This window comes from Salmo salar, chromosome 03 (genome assembly GCF_965601325.2).
Source record: "Salmo salar chromosome 03, fSalSal1, whole genome shotgun sequence".
Classification (NCBI taxonomy): Eukaryota; Metazoa; Chordata; class Actinopteri; order Salmoniformes; family Salmonidae; genus Salmo; species Salmo salar.
Genome location: NC_138293.1, coordinates 39,584,182 through 39,610,980, shown reverse-complemented (window position 1 = coordinate 39,610,980; position 26,799 = coordinate 39,584,182). Strand labels below are relative to the sequence as shown.

The 26,799-nt window shown below is 40.9% G+C and overlaps 1 protein-coding gene across 4 annotated transcripts; it reads left to right on the top strand.

The window, feature by feature from the left end:
* Nucleotides 1-561: 561 nt before the first annotated feature.
* LOC106600054 (glutamate decarboxylase 1) lies at nucleotides 562-26,799 on the top strand. 4 transcript variants are annotated; one of them, XM_014191393.3, is made up of 17 exons: nucleotides 562-706; nucleotides 2,922-3,066; nucleotides 4,929-4,982; nucleotides 11,120-11,272; nucleotides 11,479-11,721; nucleotides 14,794-14,884; nucleotides 22,006-22,118; nucleotides 22,488-22,603; nucleotides 22,722-22,801; nucleotides 22,895-22,949; nucleotides 23,154-23,270; nucleotides 23,356-23,420; nucleotides 23,508-23,586; nucleotides 24,063-24,212; nucleotides 24,381-24,488; nucleotides 24,635-24,727; nucleotides 24,819-26,799. In XM_014191393.3, the coding sequence occupies exons 2-17, from the start codon at nucleotides 2,991-2,993 to the stop codon at nucleotides 24,990-24,992; spliced, it is 1,767 nt and encodes a 588-aa protein (XP_014046868.1). In that variant the 5' UTR covers nucleotides 562-706; nucleotides 2,922-2,990; the 3' UTR covers nucleotides 24,993-26,799. The 4 variants fall into 4 exon arrangements, with proteins under 4 accessions (XP_014046868.1, XP_014046866.1, XP_014046865.1 ...); XM_014191391.3 differs by lacking the exon at nucleotides 562-706 and adding an exon at nucleotides 1,212-1,385; XM_014191390.3 differs by lacking the exon at nucleotides 562-706 and adding an exon at nucleotides 1,419-1,650.

Below are 26,799 nucleotides of genomic sequence, written 5' to 3'. Positions count from 1 at the left end.
CTGTACGCCTATGTAGATATTCCATAAAAAATCTGCCATTTCCAGCTACAATAGTCATTTATATTGTATAGTCACATATATTGCTTTATTGCGTCACTATGTCCTATTTATTGCCTTACCTCCCTTATCCTACCTCATTTGCACACACTGTATATAGACTTTTTCTATTGTATTATTGGCTGTACGTTTGTTTATCCTATGGGTAACTCTGTGTTGTTGTTTGTGTCGCACTGCTTTGCTTTATCTTGGCCAGTTGTAAATGAGAACTTGTTCTCAACTGGCCTAACTGGTTAAATAAAGGTGAAATAAAAAATATTTGTATTTAAAATATATAACATTAACAATGTCTACACTGTATTTCTAATCAATTTGATCTTATTTTAATGGACAAAGAAAATAGCCTTTGAACGGTAGTGCAATTCAATCCATTTTAGAACAAGGCTGTAACGTAACAAAATTAGGAAAAGGGGAAGGGGTCTCAATACTTTCCGAATGCACTGTTTATAAAGGTCTGTTCTGACAGGGTGAAGGGAGAACAAGTGGAAAGGAAGAGAAAATCCAAAAAGAAGGGGTGCGGTGAAAGAGGAAAGAGAGAGTGAAAGCAGGGGCATTAGGCAGTGGAGTGGACTGTGGACAGAACACTTCCCATTGGAGCCCTGCTGCTTGGGATAATGGGATGATAGGTCAATTCCCTAAACTTCCTCAGGTGTGTATACCTTAATCTTTTTCTTGTTTTACTTTTCAGCCTATGTAGGCTAGGAGGTATAGGATATCTATATGGACATGTTCCAAACAATATGCTGTTCAGCACAGCATAGGCAAGAGATTACGTGGTTTTCACCATTTTGGAAATAAATTCCATCAACGCTGCCTGACCACAGAGATCTGTGAACGCAGTCGAGGCGCCCCCTCGTGTCTAGAGTCATCATATCAGTCTAGCGTCGCAATCCACAAAACGAAATCTGGACAACAGCACAGAAGAAAATGAATAGGCTAGCACTTGTCCATTTCTCTGTGATAACATTTCATCGATATGCCTAGCCTTCTGAGCAAAATGGAGTCCATCCAAAGTCCATATCTGGTAGGCTACTAGTGTTGGCCAACACCATTTTGTCACATTTTTCCTTTGATTGACAGGTGCCAGTGACGCAAATAAAACCTCCGTTGTTATTTTTGGTCGTGTTGAACATCACCTAGGTCAGTAAGTAGGCTATTGAGGACTTGATTGCTATCAAACTTCATAAGAGTGACACTTCGTGATTGGGGATCGTAATGGAGCTATGCATTTCTCATGACAATCAAACCTGCTGAAATAAAGTATCCCACTCACAGAAAAGGGGACACGTCAGTAGTCGTGAAGAAGCTTAATTTCGTGCCAGAGGGAGGTAATGCTATGACTCACGTGTGCGTGCGTAAAAGTGGATAAATAGGCGATTCAGGCGCTCAGAAATAATAATTTAAAAAATGAAACATTCTTGAGGGAAAAAGGTCACTCGCACGCTGCTGGATGGAATTTTTCGTACTCCATTGGTATTCCGGTGTCGTTGGCTTTGGACTGTCTTGCGTCTCAGAACGTTGGGTGGATAGAGAACTGTAATTCGGTTCTTTAGTGATAGTTTCTGGACACGACAACCTGTGCACCCGCAGACGGTAAGGTAGCCTACAATCTCATAGCGCGAGCGCTCTCACGTTTCAGAAGAGCCTATATTGTAATATTGATTTATTTTTCCATAATATAACAGTGAGATTTTGTTTTTGAATGCTGCACAGCGCTCAACAACTGCTACATTGTTGCGATGCTCATTCTTATTGGAGTCGAAAAAAAGGATGAGATTGGTTTAGAATTTTTTGCAAAAGACCTGTCGCTTGAATGTTCCGATTTCCATATCTCTCTCGTTCAAAAGTTTGTAATTAAGAAACAATTAACATGTTATGAGCAATGGTAGGCTATTGTTATTTATAGCCTATACGAGTAGCACGATTCCATCATTAGCCTAACTATTCCTTCTTAACAATGACATTGACTGATGCTGGCTTCGCCGTGGTTATTCAAAGATCATCATAATTAAAGATCGATATGCTATGTCAATCCATTTTCCAACGGATTTCAGTAGGCTGCCCAATCAATTATATATTTTTCTTACGAAACCAATAATTGATTGCCAAATTGTGTCAAATAATTCCATTGCACATCATTGTGATCGGGTTTTTCGTTTATATTCCTCATTATGAATAGGTCTGTTCAGGATGATTTGTTTGTGGATTAGACCTAGGCCTATTTATTTGCTTTATATTGAAGGCACGAAAATCCTTTGTTTTCGTGCTCTTTGATCTAATTAAGTAGACTGAACGGTCTGGTGCTCATCGCTTAGCTCGAGCGCCCAAGACTGACGCCTCTGAGATGGGGATGATTTCGCTTTAACGACCCATAAAAACTTCACTAGGGACAGTTTTTTTCCCGTTGGTGTTTATAGGCTAAGCTTAGAATAGCGTAGCCTTAAATTTCTGTCAGGTTTGCAGACTTTATTTGGGTCCAGTATTGAATGCCCGCGATGTTATCGTCCGAATGCATTTCTGCATTTGACAGAGGGACCCACGCGCCCGGGTAGGCCTACGTGTGTGGCGCGAGACAAATCTTCTCAAAACGATCACCACTGATTTATCTCCCTTCGATCGGCAAATGCTAGCCATGTTCTAGAATAAATGATTCCCGTCAAAGAGGCAGATAATACAGCAAATGATGCATCATCCTCTTCGTTTATGGTCACTGCACGGATAATTAAAGCTCAATTTCATTGATTAAATTCAGCTAATGTTGCCTATTTTAGGCTATGTAAATAGACAAACTTTCAAACATGAATGCGGTTATTTATTTGTTTAATATTAGCCATCTATCTTAACACTGGGCCGTTTGTTTTCAGCAACCGGTTGGTTGTTTTCGTTGATAATCTGATAAGAGTCCCGGAGCGCACGGGAATAAAGGAGGACTGATGGCCACGTCTGAACCGACAGCCGCCGGCGGGGACCAGGACCCCAACTCCGCAAATGTACGACCTTCATCCACAAGTAGGTCTATCTTTCTTCTCATTCCTCTCTCTCTCCCTCTCCCTACCTCACTCCTTCTCTGCCTGATAAAAACGTGTCTCACTCTGGCTATTTACCGTGTGGGCGACGTCGTTAATCATTCCGGTTAAAAACAGAGCTATCACAACTGCCTGCCGCTGTCTAACGGATCAGCGGCGCGCACTGAGAAACGGACCTCCTGTAATTGCCTCATAGAGCGTCGTTATGTCTTCAGCGCAGGGCATCCGGAAGGAATTATTTTTGGAATAGAAAACACAATTATTTGGAATAAGCCTATCGAATTTCCTTAGGTTATGCCTTTTTTTAATTTGGCCTATCAAATAATGTTTAAAATATTCTCGATTTTAAAATAGGCCTAATAACCTAAACATTAAATGTAGGCCTATGCTATTATTTATTGGCAAAATATATATTCTGAATATTAGCATTCAAATTCGTGATACATTTTTTAAAATAATTTCAATCATTTATCCTCAAAATCTTTCCAATGTGTGGTCCTGCATCGCTGCATGAGAGTGTAGTCCTGCATCACTGAGAGCTCTTACCAGCGCAATTACGCAGGGAAATGGCTGGTAATTGCAGGCACTCCGTTGCTCGTGATGATGGCATGCTTTAGTTTTCTATGACATTGGCGAAGTGTACGCGGAGGAGGGATGTCAATGTAATAGAGACCCGCTTCGATAATTTTACCATCGAACACTGAAAGAAGAGGGCATTTAGTAGGTATTACTGAAATTAGCCTTTTAGTCTACCCACTGACAGTTACATTTTAGTTAGGAACAATCCCTAAACCCTCTTCTCTTTAGACCTAGGCCAAGTCATATTTGTTTTAGAAAATGGAAGCCTAGGCCTTGTTAATCAGCCTAAAATTTCTGCCAGTAAAGCCATTGGCGTAATATGGAAAATTGACTTCATTTGATAGGCTATGTGTTTGACAGGTTTTACAGAATGCATAACCGTTTCAAAAAGCCTGTGATGTTGTTTATACTCTGCCTGTTTCTCTGCTGCTACTGTTGATTGTTGCCATTGTCTCGCTGCCACGCTCTGTCTTGCATACATACCTGAGGCGGCCTGTGGTTCCTGTGTGCGAGTGTGTCTCGGGCAGCGCTTACCTTGCGCTCTGAGTGACACCTCGAGACGTTCTATCCGGGTCTTAAATCCTAGACAAACAACACCACCATAAGGCTCATATGCATATAGATGTGCCTTGTTACCGTCCCATTGCTTGACTCTGTGTGCTTGTGTTTTTTGTGTGGCTTTGATGCCATTTTCCATCTGTATGTTCATGCAATACCAAAATACGGTAGCTTAAAGGTCGTTTTCCCTATGCTGCAGTAGTTCTCCCTATACTGCCTGGTGTGTGCGTGTGCGTGTGCGTGTGCGTGTGTCCAAACGGCCAGCCAGACATCACCATCTCACGCCAGTCAAAATACTGTGTTACACCCAATTAATTTCTGCTCTCCTTCGCGAGCTAATTTCACGGGTGTTTATTTTAAAACGTCCCCTTTGCCGGGTGCGTGCCAGTGTGGGCCTCTAATGGCCCGTTTTGTTTGGACTGTGTGGATTCGGAACAATTCGAATGTTCATGGAATAGGCTAATAATCGCACTGATCTAAGGTCAGCGCTGCTTTGTTTCCTCCCAATGGGGTTTCAGAAGGGGTGGCGTGAGCTGTAGAGGCTGCTGCTTCTTCTGCATGTGAGTCTGCTTCATGCTTCTTCACTCCGTTGTGCCATACACTGCCACCATGCGCTTTATAAAGACGAACCCACTGTCACCCAAATCACACATATTCATTATACCAGAATCGAATTGTCAAACGTTCTCCCCAAACATTCTGTTTTAGACTATGACGCGTGGATGCAAGGATGCACGCGGAAACTGGGGATGAAGATATGTGGTAAGTTTTAGACCCATGAACCATCAACAACGGCAATCTAATTTGATTCACTGCAATAGCCTACGAGAAACGTTGTCATTTGACTTTGTAGGCATATGAAGCCTCATAGGTCCATCTCCATACCCAGCATAATGATGCTATAATATGCTAATGTTAGGGCAAGGCCGTCGCTGACTGTCACTCCACATTCTCATCTCCTAAAGGTCAGTTGGCAATTAGCTTTAGGCCAAGCACGGCGCGCCGGGGTTCCCGCCCCGACCCCGCGAGGCACCCCATGTCCCTTCCTATCCTTATCTCTGCAGTTGGCAATGGATAGGATACAGGCCTACACTACAGCAAGTAACAATCCGCCTCAGAAATGTCGAAAATGCCTAAACATTGAATATTTGTCGAGATAGAGCTGTCCAATAGGTTTTTAATGCAGAATTAGCTGCTAACATGGTGTGTGCATAAACTAAAGCTATAGACTAAATAATACATGTTTTAATTCCAGTTTTGTATTTTATTTTATTATGAACGCCTTATTATTTTTTAAAACATTAATTTCCTCGCCTTTCCGTTTGGAGGTGGTATGGATTTGGATCCCTTCATGCAAAACGTATTTTTCTTATATACCTTATAAAATGAGATGTGATGACGTCGATGAGTTGACGTGGGAGGGCGTGGGTTTGGTAAGTCTGGGAGGTTCCATAAAGCCTCTGTTATGTTAGCCAATCCAACTAAAACAAGGTGAAACGATTGAATCCAGTATTTTTCCTACAGGAATCTTAGAGGATCTTTTTTTCCGGGACCCTGTATATTTAATCGTTTTTCTATTACGTCTAGAATTACTTTGACGTCATCACACATTGAGAAAAATATATTTGCTTTAAGAAATCCTTCCTACTTTCATTGATTTCAGTCCAATATGTTTTGGTGGCATGGTTTTGATAATGTCAAGTTAACATTTAATTGCAAAAGTATGCATTGTCCTACCATTGGTTCAATCCAAAAACAAAGAAGAGGATGTCATTAGCCTAAGAATAAATGGGTTTTAGCTCGAGAGTTACGATGCAGAACTATAATTCGTACGGAGGGCCCACATAATTAGGTAACCTGCCCCGTAATGAGGACGCCCCCTGCCGGATAAAATTAACACAATTTAACCTCCCTTATAACCCTGCAAATAACCTTAATAACGAAATAATTTACCGCAATGTACGAGGAAACATGTTTATTCAATAAACTGACTGATTCATTTTAAAGAGGACATTGCTTAGGCCTTAAGTGTAATTTTCACATTTCTGTTCATTATGCACCAGCCCCAATAATTTACCCTCGTTTCTATAATATCCCCTTTGGGCTGATAAGGAATTGTTTTGTGCTCGGGGTTGAAATATTTTTTTTTGTGGGGAGGAGAAAACAGAAAAATCCCTCTGTGACAACAGTCATCATAAAATTGTGCCGAGTTGTTAGATGTTGGATTTACAGGCCATTATAGTCGTCAGCTCCTTTCAGTGAAGAGACGCGTCCTGTGGATGAGAGGGAAGATTAACGAGAACCAGTTGTCGAGGCTGCTGGTCTTGTAAAATAATCAGTGCCAATCTGCCATCCAAGATTAGGGGAGTACATTTAAATGAAAGGATCTCTGAAGCTCTGAAACAGAAAATGGGTTCTGTTTGAGAGAGCCTTGTCTGTTCGAGATTGAGAGAGCCTTGTCTGTTCGATATTGCAAAACATTTTAACATCCGATTTTGATAGAATAATTTAATTGAAACTGTATGACGTGAAAAGAAATGTTTAAATCCTTCCATAATGACCTTTTCTGATGGTGGTCTGCTATAGTTTTTTTCTCTAAAATCAATGGGCTATTAATACACACGGACTTTAGTAAAAAATAGACTAGCCTATCCAGAGCCCGTTAATACATGTCTCGCATCCATCATTAACCCCAGTCTGATTCGAATGGGTTGATTTAAATGCGGAGACACATTTTGGTAGAATCAATTCAGTTGTTCAAATAACGAGGTATCCCCTTTCCCTTCCACAATGTCTCCTCTACACACATTTTTTTGGCTGCCTTTAAGATTTGCTCTATCATATTTTGTTAACATTACACGAACAATTAATGTTTTATGGCGGAATGTAATTGTTTCTTGTAGAATTGACTGATTTATTAACTCGGTGGAACTTGATCTGCACCAGATTCATTCATGTAGAAATTAACTGAGCAAATTTTGTTTGGTCTAAGAGTTTGTCTTTTTAGGGGGCAGAGCTCTTTAGATTAATCGTCAGCATGCTTTCCAACTGTACATTTGTAAATTTACATTTTGGTAATTTGGCAGACGCTTTTAATCGAGAGCGACTTCAGTCAGTGCGTTCAACTAAGGTAGAGAAACAACCACATGTTAAAAGTTAAAAGTTTATGTAACCGTAACTGATGAAGTCATTGTAGTTAAACTGGTCTGTAGGTTAGTTCAATTGACAGGCTGCAGGCTCAGGAACTGGCAAAGAACTTCATGGCTGAGTAAGAAGCAGATGGGAGCACAAAGCTCCCTACTGACCTCTTCACTGTACCATTGTTAATTGGAAATGAAACTTTGTAATGTATTGGTGTTTTTTATTTCATTTAGTAGTTCTGACAAATGCAACTAAAAAAGAGCTAGAGCTGACAAAATTGATTCATTTGGGAGGTACTTGTTCAAATTCAACTGACACCTGATCACCTGAACACATTTTGGCAATCTGACATAATAATTAATAATATTTTTTTCTCAATAGTGTTTCAATAAACCAATTAAATTCAGTAGATATGTATTCATAATTTCATATACAAATACCCTGTTTCCATTAGGTGTAACTACCGTCCAAAAGAACGTGTTTCCATTAGGTGTAACTATAGTCTGAAATAACAGATTTCCAATAGGTGTACTTACTGTCCAAAAGGACCTGCTTCCATGAGGTGTGACTACTGTCCAAAATAACCTGTTTCCATTAGGTTTGACAATTGTCCAAAATAACCAGGTACCATTAGGTGTACCTACCGTCCAAAGTAACATGTTTCCATGAGGTGTGACTACTGTCCAAAATAACCTGTTTCCATTAGGTTTGATAATTGTCCAAAATAACCTGTTTCCATTAGGTGTAACAATTGTCCAAAAAAACTGTTTCCATTAGGTGTAACTGCTAGCCAAAGTAACATGTTTCCATTAAGTGTAACTACCGTCAAAAATAACCTTTTTCCATTAGGTTTGACAATAGTCCAAAATAACCTGTTTCCATTAGGTTTGACAATAGTCCAACATAACCTGTTTCCATTAGGTGTAAATAGTGTCCATAAGAACCTGTTTCCATTAGGTGTACCTACTGTCCAAAATAACATGTTGCCATTAGGTGTACCTACTGTCCAAAATAACATAGTTCCATTAGGTGTAACTACTGTCCAAAAGCACCTGTTTCAATTATGTGTAACTCCACTGTCCAAAATAACCTGTTTCCATCAGGTTTGACAATTGTGCAAAATAACCTGTTTCTGTTAGTTGTAAATACTGTCCAAAATAACCTGGTACCATTAGGTGTACCTACTGTCCAAAATAACATGTTTTCATTAGGTGTATCTACTGTCCTAAATAACTTGTTTCCATTAGGTGTAACAATTGTCCAAAAAACATGTTTCCATTAGGTGCAACTACTGTCCAAAATAGCCTGCTTCCATTAGGTGTATCTACTGGCCAAAATAATCAGCTTCCATTAGGTGTAAATACTGTCCAAAATAACCTGTTTCCATTAGGTGTAACTACTGTCCAAAACAACCTGCTTCCATTAGGTGTAACTACAGTCCAAAACAACCTGCTTCCATTAGCTGTGACTACTGTCCAAAATAACCTGTTTCCATTAGGTTTGACAATTGTCCAAAATACCCTGTTTCCATTAGGTGTAAATTTCTGTCCATAAGAACCTGTTTCCATTAGGTGTAAATACTGTCCAAAATAACATGTTGCCATTAGGTGTACCTACTGTCCAAAATAACATGGTTCCATTAGGTGTAACTACTGTCCAAAATCACCTGTTTCAATTACGTGTAACTACACTGTCCAAAATAACCTGTTTCCATCAGGTGTAACTACTGTCCAAAATAACATGTTTTCATTAGGTGTTTCTACTGTCCTAAATAACCTGTTTCCATTAGGTGCAACTACTGTCCAAAATAACCTGTTTCCATTAGGTGCAACTACAGTCCAAAATAGCCTGCTTCCATTAGGTGTGTCTACTGGCCAAAATAATCAGCTTCCATTAGGTGTAACTACTGTCCAAAATAACGTGTTTCCATTAGGTGTAACTACTGTCCAAAATAACCTGCTTCCATTAGGTGTAACAATTGTCCAAAATAACATGTTGCCATTAGGTGTACCTACTGTCCAAAAGCCTGCTTCCATTAGGTGTAACTACTGTCCAAAACAACCTGCTTCCATTAGGTGTGACTACTGTCCAAAATAACCTGCTCCCATTAGGCGTAACAATTGTCCAAAATAACCTGTTTCCATTAGGTGTAACAATTGTCCAAAAAAACTGTTTCCATTAGGTGTAACTGCTAGCCAAAGTAACATGTTCCCATTAAGTGTAACTACCGTCAAAAATAACATTTTTCCATTAGGTTTGACAATAGTCCAAAATAACCTGTTTCCATTAGGTTTGACAATAGTCCAAAATAACCTGTTTCCATGAGGTTTGACAATAGTAAAACATAACCTGTTTCAATTAGGTTTGACAATAGTCAAAAATAACCTGTTTCAATTAGGTTTGACAATAGTCAAAAATAACCTGTTTCCATTAGGAGTAAATACTGTCCATAAGAACCAGTTTCCATTAGGTGTACCTACTATCCAAAATAACATGTTTCCATCAAGTGTATCTACTGTTCAAAATAACCTGTTTCCATTAGGTGTACCTACTGTCCAAAACAACCTGCTTCCATTAGGTATTGCTACTGTCCAAAATAACTTGTTTCCATTAGGTTTGACAATTCTCAAAAATAGCCTGCTTCCATTAGGTGTAACTACTGTCCAAAACAACCTGCTTCCATTAGGTGTTGTCACGTCCTGACCAGTAAAAGGGGTTATTTGTCATTATAGTTGGTCAGGGCGTGGCTGTTTTGTGTGTTTGGGTATTGTGGGTTTAGGTTCTAGTTTTCTTATTTCTATGTTTAAATCTAGCTTTTCTATTTCTATGTGAGTTTTGTCAATGACCTCCAATTAGAGGCAGCTGGTTGTTGGTGTCTCTAATTGGAGGCCATATTTAGTTGTGTTTGTTTTCACTGGTTTTTGTGGGTGGTTGTTTCTAGTATAGTCTGTGCACCTTACTGGACTGTTTTTGTCATTTGTTTATTTTGATTAAGTGTTTTCTTTAATAAAAATAAGAAGATGAGCACCTAATCGCTGTGTTTTGGTCCACTCAATACGACCCATGTGACAGGTGTGACTACTGTCCAAAATAACCTGTTGCATTAGGTGTACCTACTGTCCAAAATAGCCTGCTTCCATTAGGTGTAACTACTGTCCAAAACAACCTGCTTCCATTAGGTATTGCTACTGTCCAAAATAACTTGTTTCCATTAGGTTTGACAATTGTCAAATATAACCTGTTTCCATTAGGTGTAAATACTGTCCATAAAAACCTGTTTCCATTAGGTGTACCAACTATCCAAAACAACCTGCTTCCATTAGGTGTACCAATTGTCCAACAAAACCTGTTTCCATTAGGTGTATCTACTGTCCAAAATAACCTGTTTCTATTAGGTGTAACTACTGTCCAACCCAGCATGGCTGGGTTATGGGTTGATGTCACTGTGCAGGGTTGGGCAGGGCACCCATGCAAGCATACACACACACTCACATACACAGACACACAGACACACAGGCAACCCTCATCCATACATTGATCCATAACCCTCCTGCTATATGGGGATTACCACCCTGGTATATAAGCGTTGTCTGAGAGAGGACACCACAAAGCCCTGTGTTGCATTTGTAGCTGATAACAAGGATAGATAAAACTCAGGTCTTTCAATAAAAGTTATTATCAAGTTATTTATCTAGCGATGTTGGGCAGTGGTAACCAAGCGTGTTCCCCCACTCATGCGCCTCCATGCAACACCCTAGGGTTCCTGCAGAAGAATAACAGTCTAGGGGAGGAAGGCCGGCTCGCAGGCTCGCTCTCAGAACGCCAGAAGAACCTGTTCTCCTGTGTCAACAGCGACCGGGATGCGCGCTTCCGCCGCACTGAGACCGATTTCTCCAACATGTTTGCGAGAGGTAAGAGAAGTTTATTCTTGCCAGACTTTCAATATAGGCCTACTCTTTTTTATCTTTAATTTTCTAGACATGTAGTGAACGCTGGTCTAGGCCTACAATGTTGCTGGTTTGTTATAGCCGTTACAGGCCCCCTTATCTATGAGGGAATCCAGCCTCTACATACATTTGTTTTTGTTTTGTAAATGCTTTTCCTCTAATTCTTCTAGACTTACTTCCCGCCAAAAATGGAGAAGAGGCGACTATGCAGTTCTTATTGGAACTTGTGGACATCCTCACCAACTACGTCAGGAAGACGTTTGACCGTTCCACCAAGGTTCTGGACTTCCACCATCCGCATCAGCTGCTCGAGGGCATGGAGGGCTTCAACCTCGAGCTCTCTGACCAGCCAGAGTCCCTTGAGCAGATCCTTGTGGACTGCAGGGACACGCTCAAGTACGGCGTGCGAACAGGTACGTACTGTACAACATAGACCACTAAACTGGCCACAACATAATTACATGAAATATGTTACAAATTTTAAACCAGATGTTTGCTTTTCATGCTTTTAGGACAGTTTTTGTGTGTATAACTTTTTTATTCTTTGTATTTCTTATAAAAGCAGTTATCTCTCACCAGGCCAGGCAGACTAAAAGCTTTTCATTGGAAAAGGCCTTAACTTATAAAGCGAATTAAGATAGGCTGTTGTTTTTCTCCTTTGTTAATTGGAAATGAGATTAGAAACAAACACGGTTCATTCTGCTCTTTAGGCTACATTCCAATCCAAAACAAACAAGATTGCTATAAGCTTAGGTTATATGAAACTCAACCAACCTATATACTAGGACTATAGCCTATAATATTTTTATATTGTATAGGCTATCTGGAAGTGTTTAATGCACTGTTATATTGTACATATTGCATGTCATGTTTTTCACATTAATTAGTGCATTGGGCTACAATATGTTTTATCGTTGTCACAGTCATCTGCTCGTGTTCACACCAGATGAGCAAAATGGAATACTACACAAAACCATTTACGCATTTCCCTCGATAGGCTACAACCAATCACAATGACGGGTTACAATTCCCCTGGTAATTCTGTTGACAACCTCTTCTCCTTCTCTCTTCTTATTAAACCAAGTACCGCCGGCAGGGATGCAAGCCTGCATGTGCTTTTACAAGCCATTAGGAACAACAAAAGTCAAGCTGTCCCTTGGGTTTTCCTTCTTAAAGACCTTTAGCTTAATTAATTTATCATTTACACACACAAAGTGATGATAGCTAAGAAAAAATTGTCTGTGTTAATTAGCCTACCGCAGTTGATTCCCATGCCTTCATTCCAATGACTCTCTGTCCACGGTGCTGCACTCAGCCAACAGAGTGGGAGCAAATCCGCTTCGCCTTTCATATCTCCGATATTGCGCTCTTCAGCCAGTCATTCAGTCAGTCCGTCTAGGGGGCTACATGACATACAGTTGAAGTCGGAAGTTTACTTATACCTTAGCCAAATACATTTAAACTCAGTTTTTCACAACTCCTGACATTTAGTCCTAGTAAAAATTCCCTGTCTTAGGTCAGTTAGGATCACCACTTTATTTTAAGAATGTGAAATGTCAGAATAATAGTAGAGAGAATGATTTATTTAATTTATTTCTTCCATCACATTCCCAGTGGGTCAGAAGTTTACATACACTCAATTAGTATTTGGTAGCATTGCCTTTAAGTTGTTTAACTTGGGTCAAACATTTCGGGCAGCCTTCCACAAGCTTCCCACAATAAGTTGGGTGAATTTTGGCCCATTCCTCCTGACAGAGCTGGTATAACTGAGTCAGGTCTGTAGGCCTCCTTGCTCGCACATTCTTTTTCAGTTCTGCCCACAAATTTTCTATAGGACTGAGGTCAGGGCTTTGTGATGGCCACTCCAATACCTTGACTTTGTTGTTCTTAAGCCATTTTTCCACAACTTTGAAAGTATGGTTGGGGTCATTGTCCATTTGGAAGACCCATTTGCGACCAAGCTTTAACTTCCTGACTGATGTCTTGAGATGTTGCTTCAATATATCCACATAATTTTCTTCTCTCATGATGCCATCTATTTTGTGAAGTGCACCAGTCCCTCCTGCAGCAAAGCACACCCACAACATGATGCTGCCACCCCCATGCTTCACGGTTGGGATGGTGTTCTTTGGCTTGCAAGCCTCCCCCTTTTCCCTCCAAAGATAATGATGGTCATTATGACCAAACAGTTCTATTTTCATTTCATCAGACCAGAGGACATTTCTCCAAAAAGTACAATCTTTGTCCCCATGTGCAGTTGCAAACCGCAGTCTGGCTTTTTTATGGCGGTTTTGGAGCAGTGGCTTCTTCATTGCTGAGCGGCCTTTCAGGTTATGTTGATATAGGACTCGTTTTACTGTGGATATAGATACTTTTGTACCTGTTTCCTCCAGCATCTTCACATGGTCCTTTGCTGTTGTTCTGGGATTGATTTGCACTTTCCGCACCAAAGTACGTTCATCTCTAGAAGACAGAACGCATCTCCTTCCTGAGCATTATGACGGCTGTGTGGTCCCATGGTGTTTATATTTGCATACTAATGTTTGTACAGATGAACGTGGTACCTTCAGGTGTTTGGAAATTGCTCCCAAGGATAAACCAGACTTGTAGAGGTCTATATTTTTTTTCTGAGGTCTTGGCTGATTTCTTTTCATTTCCCAATGATGTCAAGCAAAGAGGCACTGAGTTTGAAGTTAGGCCATTGAAATACATTCACAGGTATACCTCCAATTGACTCAAATTATGTCAATTATCCTATCAGAAGCTTCTAAAGCCATGACATAATTTTCTGGAATGTTCCAAGCTGTTTAAAGGCACAGTCAACTTAGTGTATGTAAACTTCTGACCAACTGGAATTGTGATACAGTGAATAATAAGTGAAATAATCTGTCCGTAAACAATTGTTGGAAAAATTACTTGTGTCATGCACAAAGTAGATATTCTAACCAACTTGCCAAAACTATAGTTTTTTAACAAAGAATTGTGGTAGGTTGAAAAACTAGTTTTAATGACTCCAACCGACTTCAACTGTAAATACAACAGTGGTAGCCTAGTGATGATGATTGTTGTTTGTTTAATATCTTTCAAACTTAAACTTCAAGCTTTGTGAGCATCTTTATGTGAACTCAGACAAAGTGGTTGTTATGTAACCTTGTTATCAGTGGATACGTGCTTTGTGTCCCCAGTATAGTTTCTCTGCACCTCCAAGGCAAATGTTTCACTGTGGCTCGGGTCACAATAGGAATACAGAGAAGAGTGAATGTGTTTTTTGTTTTGTTTTTTTGTTTTAACTTAAAGTGGTTTGTTTTAATAGCAGAAAAGAACACACACACTGTTTCAGCCCCCAGGGTAAACCTTTTTATAAGGTTATAGAAACCTTCCAGGCAAATATTCCACTACGTTCTTTTGTTTCTTTATGAACCTTTATTTAATCCAGGAAGTCCCATTGAGATATAATCTCTCATCTCCCTCTCTTTGCTTCCCAGGTCATCCGCGGTTCTTCAACCAACTCTCTACTGGGCTGGACATCATTGGGCTGGCTGGGGAGTGGCTCACCTCTACAGCCAACACAAACATGTGAGACATACACTGCTGTTTTGTGTGTGTGTGTGTGTGTGTGTGTGTGTGTGTGTGTGTGTGTGTGTGTGTGTGTGTGTGTGTGTGTGTGTGTGTGTGTGTGTGTGTGTGTGTGTGTGTGTGTGTGTGTGTGTGTGTGTGTGTGTGTGTGTGTGTGTGTGTGTGTGTGTGTGTGTGTGTGTGTGTGTGTGTGTGTGTGCATGGCTAGCCAACGTTTGCAGGAAAGCCCCCGTGGGTTGTGATTGACATTTAAAGGATTTCCGCCATGCAGAAAAAAATATAATAAAATCATTATTTCTCAGGAAGTGTGGTTCCCCTCAGACCTGCTCAGTTACAGAATCGGAATCGGAAATCTTTAACCTCAGGGGTAAAACGAAGGCCAAGGCCTCTGATTGGTTAGATCAAAGGTGTTTAAAATGAAGTTCCTATAAGACCGTTGTATACAATTTTGGTTTTGACCTGACTGATGGTGGCACTGTACCAACCGTGTATCGAACAGTAGGCCTGAATACTGTACATCTCAGATAACACACACACGCCCCACAGGCTGGTTATTGAACATCGATCAGAACTCAGTTTTAGTTGGTGGCCCACTCTGACAGAGGGCATGAAGCCCTGCAGAGCTAAACAACACAGGATACAGGACACACAATACAGGACTGGGCTACAAGAGAGAATGCAACGACAACACATATGTAGAGAGGAGAAACGGGTTAATAACTTAATAGTAATACAGGACCGTGCAAGACCAAATATATAACAAAGACAAATGACTACAGCATTACAAGAGAGAGCATGCAGGGCAATGCCAGAGCTGCAAGAGAGACATGCACATACAAGAGAGATCACAGACAATACATGACTATAAACTGGGTAGTTCGAGCCCTGAATGCTGATTGGCTGACAGCCGTGGTATATCAGACTGTATACCACAGGTATGACGAAACGTTTATTTTTACTGCTCTAATTAAGTTGGTAACCAGTTTATAATAGCAATAAGGCAGCTCGGGGGTTTGTGATAAATGGCAGATATACCACGGCTAAGGGCTGTGTCCAGGCACTGTGCCTTGCATCATGCATAAGAACGGCCCTTAGCCGTGGTATATTGGCCATATACCACACCTCCTCCTCCTCCTCCACCTCTTATTGCTTAATTATAAACTGGGTGGTTTGAGCCCTGAATGCTGATTGGCTGACAGCCATAGTATATATATATATATATATATATAAATATATATATATAGTATATATATATATATATAAAATAAAGGTAAAATAAATAAAAAAAATAAAAATATATATATATATATTTTTTTTTATTTTTTATTTTACCTTTATTTTACCTTTATTTTACTAGGCAAGTCAGTTAAGAACAAATTCTTATTTTCAATGACAGGCTAGGAACAGTGGGTTAACTGCCTTGTTCAGGGGCAGTCGTGACTGAGAACAGTCCTTAGCTGTGGTATATTGGCCATATATCACACCACCTCGGGCATTATTGCTTAATTAGAACACAGGATTTTGAGAGACCAGACATGTTCATTAATGGTAATAAAACAAGAAGAATTCAAGATCAGAGTTTGATAGTAACAGAACAAGATTGAAAAGAAGAGACGCTTCACTTCTTTCTTAAACATTAGCTTAGGCAATCACCCTGCTTGGAAAACTCCATCTCATCTCTCGGTTGGAAACTTGGAACCATGCCGAGAGAGAGAGACTCAGAGAGCAGGGACACTAAATAGTGATACACACTGCACACTACACACTACACACTACACACACACACACACACACACACACACACACACACACACACACACACACACACACACACACACACACACACACACACACACACACACACACACACACACACACACACACACACACCAGTTCAGCCTGGCCCAGATTCAGGAGATAGTGTTAACGCCCCATTGACTGCAGGCTCATTGTGAGCTGGTCTTAGCAGATATCCCAGCTGGGCCCCACACACAATGGCCGCCCGGCGGCACTGAAAACCCTGTCACACTCAGCGACTGACTGCCCCGGCTCCCTGTGGAGGACTCATTCTGGCTCTATTGTCCCTGTAGATAAAGACTGATTTTCCTTTGCACTTGCACACACAAACACACACACTCACACACACATGCACACAACTGACACAATGGTGCTCAGAGTCACTTAGGGGATCTGAGTTGAGGATAATATGAGGGCATTTAGGGGCTGTCCCATAGGACAGGCAGGTGACTGAAGGGTAATTTTCATCCTGAAAAGACCAATGATTGGCTGTGATTGTGATAATGATCGCCATTATAGATATTATTGCCCGAGACGAGGAAAAATTATTATCCTTTGTTCTCAGCCAAAATCGGCAGATTTGTCAAAATATTCTGTCTTCCTTATATAAGATTATGCTCTGCTGGTAAGTAAGGCAAATAGGATGTTCTAACAGTGACATTTTGTAACATGGTTACAACATTTAGTCTGTGTTTTCTGAGTCATTGAGCCCTTTAATATATATATATATATGTATACACACACACACACACACACACACACACACACACACACACACACACACACACACACACACACACACACACACACACACACACACACACACACACACACACACACAGTACACACAGTACCAGTCAAAAGTTTGGACACACCTACTCATTTGAGGGTTTTACTTTATTTTTACTATATTCTACATTGTAGAATAATAGTGAAGATATCACAACTATGAAATAACACATATTGAATATTTTAGTAACCAAAAACAAAAAAGTTAAACAAATCAAAATATATTTGATATTTGAGATTCTTCAAAGTAGCCACCATTTACCTTGATGACAGCTTTGTACACTCTTGGCATTCTCTCAACCAGCTTCATGAGGTAGTCACCTGGAATTCATTTAAATTAACAGTTGTGCCTTGTTAAAAGTTAATTTGGGGAACGTCTTTCCTTCATTTGAGCCAATCAATTGTGTTGTGACAAGGTAGGGGTGGTATACAGAAGAACAGCTCAAATAAGCAAAGAGAAACGACAGTCCATCATTACTTTAAGACATGAAGGTCAGTCAAATTTCAAGAACTTTGAAAGTTTCTTCAAGTGCAGTCACAAAAACCATCAAGCGCTGTAATGAAACTGGCTCTCATGAGGACTGCCACAGGAAAGGAAGACCCAGAGTTACCTCTGCTGCAGAGGAAAATTTAATTTAAATTAACTGCCCCTCAGATTGCAGCCCAAATAAATGCTTCATAGAGTTCAAGTAACTGACACATCTCGACATCAACTGTTCAGAGGAGACTGCGTGAATCAGGCCTTCATGGTCGAATTGCTGAAAAGAAACCACTACTAAAGGACACCAATAAGAAGAAGAGACTTGCTTGGCCAAGAAACACGAGCAATGGACATTAGACCGGTGGAAATCTGTCCTTTGGTCTAATGAGTCCAAATTGGAGATTTTTGGTTCCAACCATCGTGTCTTTGTGAGACGCAGAGTAGGTGAATGGATGATCTCCGCATATGTGGTTCCCACCGTGAAGCATGGAGGAGGAGGTGTGATGGTGTGGGGTGCTTGCTGGTGACACTGTTGTGATTTATTTAGAATTCAAGGTTTAACACTTTTTTGGTTACTATATGATTCCATATGTGTTATTTCATAGTTTTATTGTCTTCACTATTATTATACAATGCAGAAAATAGTGAAAATAAAGAAAAACCCTTGAATGATACGCTTTGTCCAAACTTTTGACTGGTACTGTGTATATATATATATATATTGCCTGCTAATATTGTACAATCTGTGTGTCGCTTCATTGGCCTGGGCTATTCATTGTTTGAACTGAAGACCAGATTGATCTCAGTTTGTCAGTCAGAGTTGCCAATCATGATTTCTTAATCCGACCGTGTGTGTGTGTGTGTGTGTGTGTGTGTGTGTGTGTGTGTGTGTGTGTGTGTGTGTGTGTGTGTGTGCCTGTCTGTCTGTCTGTCTGTCTGTCTGTCTGTCTGTCTGTCTGTCTGTCTGTCTGTCTGTCTGTCTGTCTGTCTGTCTGTCTGTGTGTCTGTCTGTCTCTCTTTGTGGTGTGTAATTAGGGCTCATCAGTCATAATCTGTGCTGGCGTATTGACTGGCACCTAATGTTCTAATCAAACTCTCCCTAGGATGGCTGCTACAGCCAGAATAAATGCACATTAATTATAAGGCTGCTGCCGAGATTTATCTCTCTCGTTCTCTCTCTCTCTCTCTCTCCCTCTCTATTCTCTCGCTCTCATTCTCATTTCCTCTCCCTTTACTTTTCACTCCCTCCTTCCTCCTTCTTCTTGGGGCGGCAGGTAGCCTAGTGGTTCGAGCATTGGGCCAGTAACTGAAAGGTTGCTCGATTAAATCCCTGAGCTGACAGGGTAAAAATCTGTCGTTCTGCCCTTGAACAAGGCAGTTAACCTACTGTTCCTAGGCCATCATTTTAAATAAGAATTTGTTCTAACTGGCTTGCCTAGTTAAATAAAGGTTAAAAAAATGCTCTCTTCCCCCTACTATCCTCTTTGCCACAAATGTCTTTCATTACACTCTCGGTCATGTCTTATTCCCCTTCCCCTCTCTCTTCCTCCCCTCCTCTGTGTATATTTGTGTGACTGTCAGTGCGGCTCCCCTGTCCCCAGATGAAGAGGGGAGGGCTGTGAAGGGTAGAAGGGGGGTTGTGTGTGTGTTGTGTAACTGGCCTTGTTAGACAGTAGTGCTGCTTTCCCAATGAGATTTACCCCCAAAACTAGTGTGCTGCTAATGTTATCGTGTTTCCATCAGGAGTGTGACACTAAAGACTTGTGACGAGCAGAATCAACAGCCTTTGCATCATTCAAGACTTTTGCTTTTGTGAGAAGGTGTCAAAGTTTACAGTTAGCCATTGTTATGTAAATGCTAGCTGAAATATACCCAGAGCCTTGCCTTGGCTCCAATTTAGTCCGCCAGAGCTATGGCAGAGTGAAACAGAAAAGTCTGAGCCTTTTGCGTAAAACTCTGGGGTAAATTATAATTGGAAATGCGCCATAGCTGGAGGGGCGAGAGAGGCGGGGAAGGAAGGGGAAGGATGTGGGGAGGTCAGGCATCAGAGGTACATAGCCTTAGGGCCACAAAATTCACACATCCCAACCCAGAGTTGCTTACAAATGTCATAGATCATTTCAGTCAACCAGAGATTTTGCCCTCTCTTTCTGAAATGATCAAATCACAACATCTCAGCCAGGGTGGGGCCCAATTTAGAATGTTTGAATTGACTCCCATTCAACTCATTGAAATTAGAATTGGCCACTCCCCACAGGATGTAGAATTTTAATTTGATTAACAGGAAGTAGAATTTAATTCAGTGCATTTCAAATAAATTCCACTCAGTCATAGAACATGAGAGTTTCATTGAATCTGAAAGGTCACACTTCCAGATAACAAAGAAAATATAATTTTCCTCTGGAAACAATGCTCATGTACCTTTTTACCTTAGTGCTTAGAATAGACCATTATTTTTCCACCGACCATTTCATTTGTTTTGCTTCTTTTTGAAGGCCTCGCGGTTAACTTGAGGGTTAAACTAATGCCTTCTGGGAAATGTTGTATTTTCCCCATATTGAAAAATGTAAGTGATTAATTAAAAATAAGTAATTAGAATATTTGCATCACAGCAGGTTGGTGGCACCTTAATTGGGGAGGGCAGACTTGTGATTATCGCTGGAGCGGAATTGGTGGAATGGTATCAAATACATCAAATACATGGTTTCCAAGTATTGTTGCCATTCCATTCGCTCCATTCCAGCCATTATTATGAGCCGTCCTCTCCTCACCAGCCTCCACTGATTCACATACAAGTTTTGTTTTCCTTGACCATTAATTTCAAGATTAATTTACATTTTTACAACAATATTTTATATGCATGTATATAACGACCTGTTTTATGTTTTATGTACAAGATGTATATTTATATAGACTACACCTAATGCGGAATAGAAGAGGCATTTTAATTTCATTGAGTTTCACTGAATTCAATTATTTTTCCATTGATTCAAATTTGAATTGTGATTCTGTATCCTGTTTACTACTTCAATTCAAATGTAATTCAAATTCAAGACTTGAATTGGAATTTATGAGGCATTCTCAATTCAATTCTGAAATGAGCCAAACCCTGATCTCAATATTCAATAGAGATTGAAACAAAGCCTCTCTGTTGTCATCTGTCTCCTCTCTCCCTCTGTCTCTACATCTGCGTCTTGTCTTCCCTTTTCTCTCCATTCCATTGGTTCCTCCACTCTGAAGCAGGAAATAGATTTGGGGCTAAAGCCTTCTTATCTCTCCTCAACACACGTCCTCCCTCCCTCCCTCCCTCCCTCCCTCCCACACACACACACACACACACACACACACACACACACACACACACACACACACACACACACACACACACACACACACACACACACACACACACACACACACACACACACACACACACACACACACACACACACACACACACACACCCTTCAGCCAGTCGCATCAAAAGCCTCTGTTGTGATTGACAGAATTGACAGATATCCATCAGAGCTTTGTGTGCTTTAATTAAACGCTGACTGATACTTTAAAGGGATTTGAATATGAATGTCTGCTCCCTGTCTCATATCAGGCGGTTTTTAATTAGTTCAACTCTGTCAGCAAAATTTGCTTATGTGTATGTGTGTGTGTGTGTGTGTGTGTGTGTGTGTGTGTGTGTGTGTGTGTGTGTGTGTGTGTGTGTGTGTGTGTGTGTGTGTGTGTGTGTGTGTGTGTGTGTGTGTGTGTGTGTGTGTGTGTGTGTGAGGCTCATTTAATGGAACGTTGAGTCCATTGGGTTGTCTTGCAGTTCTAGCAGTAGCTCTGGGTTCTCAGCTCAGTTTAGCCGTGCAAAAATAACATCCTTGAATATGTTGAACTTTTGTTCACCTGAAGTAAAGTCTTAGCTGGAATGTAGGAAAAGGGTCAAAGGTCTATGTGACCGAAATATTTTAAGTGAAATGTTGCAATAAATATTGTTTTGAGTGAATTGATAGTTGTATGAATTGATTGATTCATGTATTAATATATTGACCGGCAGGTTCACCTATGAGATCGCTCCAGTGTTTGTCCTGATGGAGCAGCTGACGCTGAAGAAGATGAGAGAGATTATTGGCTGGCCCTCAGGAGAGGGGGACGGCATATTCTCACCAGGTATGTAGAATATGGAGTGTGTGTGTGTGTGTATGTGTGTGTGTGTGTGTGTGTGTGTGTGTGTGTGTGTGTGTGTGTGTGTGTGTGTGTGTGTGTGTGTGTGTGTGTGTGTGTGTGTGTGTGTGTGTGTGTGCGCAGGCAGGCATACAGTATGTGAGTACGTTATGTGTGTTACTACATGTCCAATACTGTTTGATATCTTTTCAATATAGAAGTGATCATGTACAACAGGACTGGATAGCTTTATTGTCATGTTATGTGGAAATGTATCATTGGATAGTGCGAAAATCAGGTGGTCATGTCTGCCTGTATTGGACTAGCTGCTGTCCAGGGTCCTGTACTGACCAGTCATTCTCTCTCTGTCCACAGGGGGTGCCATCTCTAACATGTACAGTGTGATGATCGCTCGCTACAAGTACTTCCCTGAGGTCAAGACCAAGGGCATGTCTGCCGCTCCCCGCCTGGTGCTTTTCACATCAGAACATGTACGTCACACGCGCACACACACACGCACACTCACAAGCAAAAACACACTCTGAAGAAATCCTCAATAATGTTGGTTTTAAATTGTTTAAGTTCCTGTATTTTCCTGTAATCCCACAGAGCCACTACTCTATCAAGAAGGCAGGGGCAGCTCTGGGCTTTGGTTCAGAGAACGTGGTTCTGCTGAGCACAGATGAGAGGTACACTACAGCTACACACAAAGGTCGCACCTGACCCACCGTAGATATACATTAAGATAGATCAGCTGATTCTCTGTTCCTGTTCTTTCTCAGGGGGAGAGTTATTCCTGCTGATCTAGAAGCTAAGATCCTCGATGTCAAGCAGAAGGTGATTCTCTCTCTCCTTCCCTCTGTCTCTGTATCTCTCTCTCTCCGTCTGTCTCTCTCTCTCTGTCTGTCCCTCTGTCGTTTCCTCTGTCTCTCTACCTCTTTTTGTCTCTCTCTGTCCGTCCGTCCGTCCCTCTCACTCTCTCTGTTTCTTACATGAAGGGTTATGTCACTTTGCGACTCCTGTGATATTGTGTTCCTCCAGGGTTATCATCCACTGTTTGTGAACGCTACAGCTGGTTCCACTGTTTACGGAGCATTTGACCCCATCAATGAGATCGCTGACATCTGCGAGAAATACAACATGTGGTTGCACGTAGACGTGAGTACAGTGTGTGTGTGTGTGTGTGTGTGTGTGTGTATAGTTTTTTCCTATTGTTCTAATGGTGCGTGTGTCCTTTCTCCAGGGTGCATGGGGAGGTGGTCTCCTGATGTCCAGGAAGCATCGCCATAAGTTCAGCGGTGTTGAGAGGTACTGACAAACACACACACAAACACACATACACACACTCCTTAATTCACACAACAAACACAGTAACGGCTGCTGTTCCTCTTTTAGGGCTAACTCTGTCACATGGAATCCTCACAAGATGATGGGAGTGCCTCTACAGTGCTCCGCCATCCTGGTCAGAGAGAAGGTGAGGACAAACACACGCACGCACGTGCGCATACACACAGACACTCTCGCTGTCACGGCTGTCGTAGGAAGGAGCGGACCAAAGTGCAGCGTGTGTGTCGTTCCACATTTTATTTACACTGTGAAACTATGCAATACATATAAACAAACTGAATAACAAAACAACAAACCGTGACGCAGAGTAGAAACATACACTAACTCAGAAACAATCTCCCACAAAACCCAGGTGGAAAAAAAACCCCTACTTAAGTATGATCTCCAATTAGAGACAACGAGGACCAGCTGCCTCTAATTGGAGATCATCTCAAACAAAACCCCAACATAGAAATACAAAACTAGAACCTGAACATAGAAATAGAAAACATAGGGGGGAAAACCCTGTCACGCCTTGACCTACTCTACCATAGAAAATAACATCTTTCTATGGTCAGGACGTGACACTCGCTCTCTATATTACCCTGTTCTTTCTCTCTGTAGGGTATTCTGGCGGGCTGTAACTCGATGTGCGCAGGGTACCTGTTCCAGCCTGATAAACAGTATGATGTCAGCTATGACACAGGTGACAAAGCCATCCAGTGTGGGCGCCACGTTGACATCTTTAAGTTCTGGCTCATGTGGAAGGCCAAGGTGAGTCAATGTTACATGAATCTAGTATTTTGTCATATCCAGGCTTCTAATTACATATAGACCCCAATGGGGTTTCAACACTTATAGGAATGCCCTGCTGTCCCCAGCCAGCACCTCTGTATTTTCAGCTCCTATTAATCATTGTAATATTATATTTTTTTTCCGCAGGGCACCGTAGGATTTGAGCAGCACATAGACAAGTGTCTGGACCTGTCTCAGTACCTCTACGACAAGATCAGAAACAGGGAGGGATACGAGATGGTGTTCGAGGGAGTGGTAAGCAACTGTCCTACTTTTTCCTTTCCTCCCTCAGTCACCCCCCCCCCCCCCTTCCTTCCATAGCCGCGGGAAGTAGGGGTGCTGAAAAAAGAATAATAATAAAACAAATCCAAATATTCTAAATGTGTGTCTTCTCTCTGTAGCCCCAGCACACCAATGTGTGTTTCTGGTACATTCCACCCAGCCTGAGAGGCATGGAACACAACAGCAAAGAGTATCGAGAGAAACTTCACAAGGTAATTGTTATACGGTCTTCTATCTTTTCAAATGTTCCAGAAACGTTATTCCAGTATTCTAAAGATGTTCTATTCCCCTCCCATCCTACAGGTGGCACCCAATATCAAAGCAATGATGATGGAGTCTGGTACGACCATGGTGGGCTACCAGCCTCAGGGCCAGAAGGTCAACTTCTTCCGCATGGTCATCTCCAACCCTGCAGCCCTCCAGTCAGACATCGACTTCCTTATTGACGAGATCGAGAGGCTGGGGCGTGACCTGTAGATAGCGCCAACACAGTAGCCGAAGGCCGGAACGGCAGTTTTCAATGTTATACCTGTGACCATGTGACCACACTAATCGGGCTCTGAGAGAATTTTGGAGCTGTTCTTGATTTGTCCTAAACAATTCTCTCTGTAGGTAGGATGTGTAAACCACAGCTTTTATGGCATGTTGGGTACACATTCCAATACTAAAGTTTGACTAATGTTTTTATGTGTGTGTTTGCAGTAGAGTACTGTGTTGTGTGTGTGTTCAAGTCCGTAAAGCAGTCATTTGTCTGTGTTGCACAGTAGATTCAGTAGATTAAATTATGTAAGGTAAGGTAACACAGGGAAACCCTCTACATCGGTGTGTGTGTGTATGCGTGTGTGTGTGTGAAAACAAAGAAATGCCTGAGAGCACATATAGTATACAATATACTATGATATATGAATATTACGATATACACGATGCATCACTTGCGCTCAGCATATATATAATTCTAGAGACAGATGCACCAACCCTTTCTCCTAGCGTTAAACCTTGACCTCCAGTGTGTGTTTCGTGGAGGTGTGTGTTTGTAACAGTGTATGTACCCCATGCTGTAACATAATGTTGTATTGACCTTTGAACTATGACCTTAGTGTTGACTATTGGCTGAAAATGCCCCTAGTTACTGATCAAGGGTCAGTATTATGTTTTTCTCCCTAATGGTTAATATTATTAATTTTAGGTATTGGGGAGGGTAAGCTGATCCTGAATCTATGTCTAAAGGCAAATTATACTTGCAGAGTGTAAAACACTGGCTCCTGGCCTGTGCGGAACAAGCAAACAGTATGCCATTTTTGAAGATGTTTAAATACTAATATGATAACTATAAATATATATAAAGTTAAAATATGAGTTATTTATGACATTACCAGTGTTTCAAAAGTCAAGTATTTTCCTCCATTTGTAAATGTATATTTTATGTATATTCTATAGCCTCTATGTAATCTGTATGTTTTGATTAATAATGTTATTAGTCCATGATATATTAATATATTATAGTGAATGTGTGAGCCAAAGAAAGTGAATCGGGAACGTACAGCAATCCACAGCCCTTGAGATTGCAGAAATACACTAAATCACATGTAAGATATTCTAAATATGTTGCTTAATTACCCTGATCCTCAATGCAATCTGTATAGTGTGTATCTGTGATTGTGTCTCTCTGACTGAATGTTTTGCAGTGATCAGATTGACTGTATGCTACTTAATTATTATAAGATTATAAGGAGATTATACATCTATTCATATGCCAAGAGCCATATATATGGTACTGATGGTGTCATTTGAGAAACAACCTTACTGGCTATAGTGTCAACTCTGGTGTTAACTTGTCAGTCCTTCATCTAGCAAGAAGCACAAGGCAATCGAGAGGGGAATGTACTCTTCAAAGAAGGAGAAAAAGAGGATTGTTCCTGTCAGAAATATAATTACAAAAATGTAATATACTTACTTAAGTTACATATTTCCTGTACCTTCAGTGTTTTGGGAACTCATTGGAAAATCTAAGAGTTTCAGTTAGTGTCTTTGCACAGTAATATCCTTCTTTATTTCTTCCACTTTAAATGGATGTGTATTGCAGTAATTTAAGAATGATGTGATTATAGAAATAGGGACCAGCTAAGGGGACCAGCTAAGTAAACTGCACAGTGACCTAAACCATGTGACCAATCTTAATGTGTATGAAGCCGTAGTGGGGGAATTGTCTTTGGGAAGGTACAGTAGGCACTTTAACTCACAATCATGCAATGTGCAGCTACAATAAAGTCTATTAAGAAACAGA

What these genes read in the sequence shown, in the direction of transcription:
- LOC106600054 (XM_014191393.3), top strand. Translation starts at nt 2,991, where the DNA reads ATGGCCACGTCTGAACCGACAGCCGCCGGCGGGGACCAGGACCCCAAC. An exon ending in TGCTTTTCACATCAGAACAT is followed by an intron (nt 22,604 to 22,721) that starts GTACGTCACACG and finishes GTAATCCCACAG; the next exon opens with AGCCACTACTCTATCAAGAA. An exon ending in AAGTTCAGCGGTGTTGAGAG is followed by an intron (nt 23,421 to 23,507) that starts GTACTGACAAAC and finishes TTCCTCTTTTAG; the next exon opens with GGCTAACTCTGTCACATGGA.